At 41.6% G+C, this 6,788-nt stretch overlaps 1 protein-coding gene across 1 annotated transcript; it reads right to left on the minus strand.

Annotated features, from left to right (window-relative positions):
* Positions 1 to 842: 842 nt before the first annotated feature.
* LOC118365875 (galactose-specific lectin nattectin-like) lies at positions 843 to 3,172 on the minus strand. The gene is made up of 7 exons (XM_035748180.2): positions 3,103 to 3,172; positions 2,933 to 3,002; positions 2,655 to 2,714; positions 2,308 to 2,441; positions 1,633 to 1,767; positions 1,260 to 1,398; positions 843 to 1,150 (listed from the first exon to the last, which is right to left on the minus strand). The coding sequence occupies exons 2-7, from the start codon at positions 2,988 to 2,990 to the stop codon at positions 1,083 to 1,085; spliced, it is 594 nt and encodes a 197-aa protein (XP_035604073.1). The 5' UTR covers positions 2,991 to 3,002; positions 3,103 to 3,172; the 3' UTR covers positions 843 to 1,082.
* Positions 3,173 to 6,788: the final 3,616 nt, after the last annotated feature.

Raw genomic sequence — 6,788 nt, forward strand, 5'->3', positions numbered from 1 at the left:
ATACATACAGGCATCTCTTGAGACAACACCCACATGAGTATGACACACAACATCAACCCATGTAGCTACGAAACACTGCAGGGTACAGTATTCTGCACTACCATGATGCGTTTTCCATTTGTTATTCCCCCTCCCCCATGGCATGGTTGCCATCCATGCCCTACTTTACGGTGCAGTAAACAGGTATGTCTCCAGCCAGCTACAGTCTGAGTGCATGGTAGGGAGGTGGAGCACCCCTCGTCTCCATAACCCACTCTCCACCACGCAGCCAGATGGAGAGCACTTAAGTCATATCAGCTGCCTCTTTAGGGGGACGAGTGGATTTGACGGCAGGGATGCAGGGAGGGGTGTCTGGCACGCTGGTTGGCGTTGTGTGTTTGAGGAACTCCTGTAGCAAATGTGCGTTTTTCCATTCTTCCATCCAGCCCAGATCTGGCCTAGCCTCAGCCCGGAGTAAAATGCATCTGAACTCGACTGTGGCAGCTGAGCTCATTACAGTCCTCGAAACCCACAAGGCTGACAGGCCAGTTAGCTCCCAGAGTTACTTTTAATCTAATCAGCCGTTTCAACATCATATTTTTCGTAGTAAGTGTATTTGGCCAGATATACAGCAATATCTAGCATCCAACACCATCCTTGGTTAAAAGAATCCCATATGCCGAGAGCCTAACTAAGGGGTAGGTTCGGTCATTGCAAAGGGGTGCTTGAAATCAAGGGTTTACATGTATATACGTACTAATATATTGTTTCATGAGGGTGCTTCTGCAAAGGCAACCACCTCCCTGGAGTCACCCATGAGAATTCTCTGGGGGGTTTTGCCAAAATTACCACTGAACAATAGCAAATATTACAGGCTGACTTTATTGAAGAATCCCATCACCTGAGAGCCTCTCAGATAATATAGAATTTCTAAAATGTATTACTACAAGAGCTTTTCAAGAGACCCAAAGTCACTTTACATAATTAGCAATAATCATCAAGATAAGGCAATAGAATCACATTAAAATCAGCAAAAATCTCAAAGTGCACTAAACATGAGGGGAGTAACGTTACAACATGAATTCTCTCCCAATCGGTAGATATTACAGCTTTCTGGAACACATGAATGGAATTTGCATCCAACAGACTGCATCATTCTGCCCGAAGTCCCCTGGGAAAGAGGGTAAAAAGGAACACATTACCTTTAAAATGTATTTTTACATCTATCAAAATGTTTGATGAATAACGTGAGGGAGAGTGCTCTGGCGACAGCATCGTACCTCCAGCGTTCATCTCCATACAATGCTCACGGCCATTCGTGTTGTCGTTCCCAGCAACTAGGATGTAGTTATCAGGTTGCCCCTTGCCCCAGTTCTGGTAGCTAAACCTGGACCCATCGCTCCACAGCCAAAGACCCTCCTAAAGAGCATACAAGCAGATGTGTAACCAGCAGACACTATACATTATATAAAAATGATTTAACCACGTTTTGAAGCGACAGTGTTTGTTTACAATTACATTGTTTACAAACAATGGAGTAAAACAAGCTTATATTTCGGGTAAGGCACCACTAGGCATTTATAATTATATTCTAAAAGAATCAACGCATCTTACTGTATAGTTTTCAGGAGTGTTAAACAGAGTGTTTCTGACCTTGATGGCATCGTTGGCTCCAATCCAGGTGCGCTGGGCTCTGTTGGCACCACTTTGGATGACTGACTGAAGGAAGTTATACTGAGAGAGGCTGTGTACTGACGCCAGGTTACCTCCCAATAGCAAACAGTAATGCTGAAGAGAGACAGAGAGAGAGAATCACACAAAGCTAGAATTTTTACATTTTTTATAACCTTTATTTTGACAGGTAAGTCATACTGAGACTGGGGTTTCTTTTACAGATGAACCCTGCATAAATACTATCAAACACCTACAATATACATTACAAAACATGTGAACAACAGACACATTTATCCACATAGATGTCTCCAATATTTACTCTGAACTGACAAAGTGGGACCAGGACATGTAATTTCAGAGAGCTCCGTAAGGTGTTCCACATGAAGGGCACAAACAAACTAAATGCAGCTTTATCCAACTCTGTGGAGACCTTAGGGGCCTCCAGTTTTATCCAAGTCTGGGACTGGGTTTGGTTATTTGGAAGTCTAAATTGAATTAATAATGATAGATATATGGGAAGTTTCTGCATGAGTATCTAAATATAAAGAGAAGGAAAAGCATGTCAAGTTTTAGTTTAGCAACCCTGTAAACACACTAATCCTATGATGTTTAGAATGAGTAAATCTGTCCCTAAATATGGACATTTACAGGTACCTCTGCCTCTGGCCATTTGGCCATGATGGGGACGTAGTGATAGCAGTGTGTCTCATATCTGTGCCAACCAGGTGGGCATGATGAACTCCTGGTTTGTAATCCCCCTTTCTCCTTCGCTCCCATCTCCTCAGACTCTGTAGGGGGGGAGAGATATCATGATGAAATTATTAGTTCTGTCAACACAATCTGAGTAGTCAAAAGTGCGTTCCAACAGTGATGTTACTGAACACAGCACCACAGCTATCTGTGCATTATCAGTCCATTAACATTAGCAAACCAACGCAATATTATAGCTTTCTGCAGGTTTCAGAAATCTTGTTGATATGGGATTGAGGAAGGCATTTTACCGATTGGCAGGTTGCGTATCAGATTCTCAATAATTTGATTCTCTGTGTCATTCAGATCCCCTACAACAAATAGAGACAAAGACAGAGGAAAGATTAATACTCATGTGGTCTTTAGCGTGTAGAATGATATAATCAAACTCTGATGAGTGAACAGGTAATCAAATCATTGATAAGAATACCTCTTCTACCTACACATCATTAAACACCTCTTATCTACGCTGTAACTAAAAGGAGTACACTTAAAATATGGTGGAAACTATGAGGTGTATCTCTCTTACTTGCATCACCAAGAGCAAAGGCAGCGCTGAGAAGCAAAAATATGGTCAACATCATCATGGTGATACTCTCCTGAGAAAAATAGAGAGAAAGAGAGATAGAGACTTAAGACAAATTCAGCGTCAGACTGAGTACTTTAGAACGTAGGCGGAGGTGACTATAGTGGACTTACCTGATGTATAAGGAATCTCTGGTAGGTTCTGTTCTGTTGGAGAAAGGGGAGCAGCTATATACACCTGACCACAAGGAAGTAACTATAGTTTATCAATAGTTAACTCATATATTATCCATTTCCTTCTCATGGTGAGTTTATCAATCAAAAAGAGGAGCAAAGTACAGAGAGAGATCTGTACTATGCTCATATACAGTGCATTCAGAAAGTATTCAGACCCCTTGACTTTTTCCACATTTTGTTACATTGCAGCTTTATTTTATTTTTTTCCCCCTCATCAATCTACACACAATACCCCATAATTACAAAGCAGAAACTGAAATGTACATAAGTATTCAGACCATTTACTCAGTACTTTGTTGAAGAACCTTTTGGCAGCGATTACAGTCTCGAGTCTTCTTGGATATAACGCTACAAGCTTGCCACACCTGTATTTGGGGACTTTTTCCCATTCTCCTCTGCAGATCGTCTCAAGCTGTCAGGTTGGATGGGGAGTGTTGCTGCATAGCTATTTTCAGGTCTCTCCAGAGAGGTTCGATTGCGTTCAAATCCAGGCTCTGGCTGGGCCACTCAAGGTCATTCATAGACAAACCTGCATTGTCTTGGCCGTGTGCTTATGGTCGTGTTGGAAGTTGAACCTTCACCCCAGTCTGAGGTCCTGAGCGCTCTGCTCTCTATACTTTGCTCCGTTCATCTTTCCCTCGATCCTGACTAGTCTCCCAGTCCCTGCCGCTGAAAAACATCCCGACAGCATGATGCTTCCACCACGCTTCACCGTAGGGATGGTGCCAGGTTTCCTCCAGACGTGACGCTTGGCATTCAGGCCAAAGAGTTCAATCTTGGTTTCATCAGACCAGAAAATATTGTTTCTCGTGGTTTGAGAGTCCTTTAGGATACTTTTTTGCAAACTCCAAGCAGGTTTTCATCTGTGTTTTACTGAGGAGTGGCTTCTGTCTGTCCACTCTACCATAAAGGCCTGATTGGTGGAGTGCTGCAGAGATGGTTGTCCTTCTGGAAGGTTCTCCCATCTCCACAGAGGAACTCTGGAGCTCTGTCAGAATGACAATCGGGTTGTTGGTCACCTCCCTGATAAAGGCCCTTCTCCCCCAATGGCTCAGTTTGGCTGGGTTGACAGCTCTAGAAAGAGTCTTGGTGATTCCAAACTTCTTCCATTTAAGAATGATGGAGGCTACTGTGTTCTTGGGGACCTTCAATGCTGCAGAAATGTTTTGGTACCGTTCCCCAAATCGGTGCCTCGACACAATCCTGTCTCAGAACTCTACGGACAATTCCTTCCACCTCACGCTTGCTTTTTGCTCTGACATGCACTGTCAACTGTGCGACCTAATATAGACAGGAGTGTGCCTTTTCAAATCATGTCCAATCAATTGACTTTACCACAGGTGGACTCCAATCAAGTCGTAGAAACAGCTCAAGGATGATCAATGGAAACAGGATGCACCGGAGCTCAATTTCGAGTCTCATAGCGGAGGGTCTGAATACTTATGTAAATATGGTATTTCTGTTTTTTTTTTTACATTTGCAAACTTTCTAAAAACCTGTTTTTGCTTTGTCATTATGGGGTATTGTGTGTAGATTGATGAGGACAATTTTTTATTTAATCAATTTTAGAATAAGGCTGTAACATAGCAAAATGTGGGAAAAGGGAAGGGGTCTGAATACCTTCAGATTGCACTGTATACCAGTGGTGGAAAAAGTACTCATTTGTTATACTTGAGTAAGAGTCAAGATACATTCATTGAAAATTGCTCAAGTGAAAGTCACCCGGTAAAATACTACTTGAGTAAAAATATTTCATTTTAAATAAACTTAAGTATCAAAAGTAAAAGTATAAATCATTGCAAATTCCTTATATTAAACAAACAGACAGCACAATTTTTTTTCTTTTTTTTTTACAGATAGCCAGGGGCACACTCCAACACTCAGATATAATTTATAAACGAAGCATTTGTGTTTAGTGAGTCCATCAGATCAGAGACCGTAGGGATGTTCTCTTGAAGTGTGTGAATTGGACCATTTTCCTGTCAGGGATAATGTATGCAGTAAAAAGTACATTATTTCCTTCAGGAATGTAGTGAAGTAAAAGTAAAAGTTGTCAAATATGAATAGTAAAATTAAGTACACATACTGAAAAAAACTACTTTAGTACTTTACACCACTGCTGTGTACCTTGTTCAGTGTACCTTGTTGTCTGGCAGAAGAAGGGAAGGTTGGGTTACTGGAAGGAAGGAACCTATAAATAAGTCTAGGTAATTGGTTATATTCTGTTCATAAACCTAGCTAGGTCAGCTGTTTAGTTGTTTTATTACATTACAGGATGAACAACAACTTTGAAATCATCACTGGTGAATCTCTGGGCTTCCTCATATGATGTTCATGTTGATGTTGATGATGTGAAGAAGAAGGTCATCTGCACCACTCTTAATGACAGAGGCTAATGCAGTATCCTGTAACGATTGCAGCTTAGTGGAATGAGTACTGTGCTCAACAATGCTTGAATATTTTGTATTATTCAGAAACACTCTTGGCACTACTTCTGTATGGTACAATGTATCGGTGAAGTATGAAAGTGTATCACTACACACAGCGATGTAGAAATAGTTCTGGATTTGAATGTAGTTTTTACATCTTTAGAGATAAGGCCTCTGACATTTCAAAGCCACAGTAACGTCAACTGTCTTTTTTGGGCTGAGAAGTTGGAGCAGTTGTCGTGGAATATTCTAATCAAGTGAGAGACTGTCATATCTTCAAACAATCATCTTTATTTAATATTGATTCATTATAGCAATAATGAAACCATCGACCCCACACCCCGAAGTGCTTATAATCATGCATAGTATACAGCAGGCCTGAGCTACTCCAGTCCTCGGGGGACTGATTGGTGTCACACTTTTGCCCCAGCCCCAGCTAACACACTGGAATTGCCCAGGCCTGTTACACATGGTCTTTATATAGCATACTTCAAAATGCTTATTTATGGCTGTCTCCACCTCTCCCATGTAGATTGGGGCACCATAAAACAACCTGGGTTCATCCTGTCATTTATCTGCACAGGGGGTGTTACTTTACTCCTCCAGGATACGTTTCCTAGATGCAAGGATTAGAACAAACAATGAGATGTTTGTTCAATTCCTTCACGCTCTCTCGAGTCGCACGCACGCACGCACACACACACACACACACACACACACACACACACACACACACACACACACACACACACACACACACACACACACACACACACACACACACACACACACACACACACACACACACACACACACACACACACACACACACACACACACACACACACACACACACACACACACACACACACACACACACACACACACACCTTATCTATGAATGTCAAGCCGGAGACATAGGTCTAATCACTAATCATAGAATGGAATGTGTCTAAAGTGTTTTATCACCAAGGCATCACTTAATCAGTTGCTAGCCCAAACTTCAAAAGATTTCTCTCGGTTCACTCAGAATGAAGAGAGAGTTCTAAGAAACCTATTCTATTGCCTGAAAACAACTATTCGGTACAAAAACAGTATCATAACATAATCTTGTAATTTGTTTTACCCCTTTTCTCCCCAATTTCTTGGTATCCAATTGGTAGTTACAGTCTTGTCCCATCGCTGAACCTCCTG

Source organism: Oncorhynchus keta, chromosome 33, assembly GCF_023373465.1.
Source record: "Oncorhynchus keta strain PuntledgeMale-10-30-2019 chromosome 33, Oket_V2, whole genome shotgun sequence".
Classification (NCBI taxonomy): Eukaryota; Metazoa; Chordata; class Actinopteri; order Salmoniformes; family Salmonidae; genus Oncorhynchus; species Oncorhynchus keta.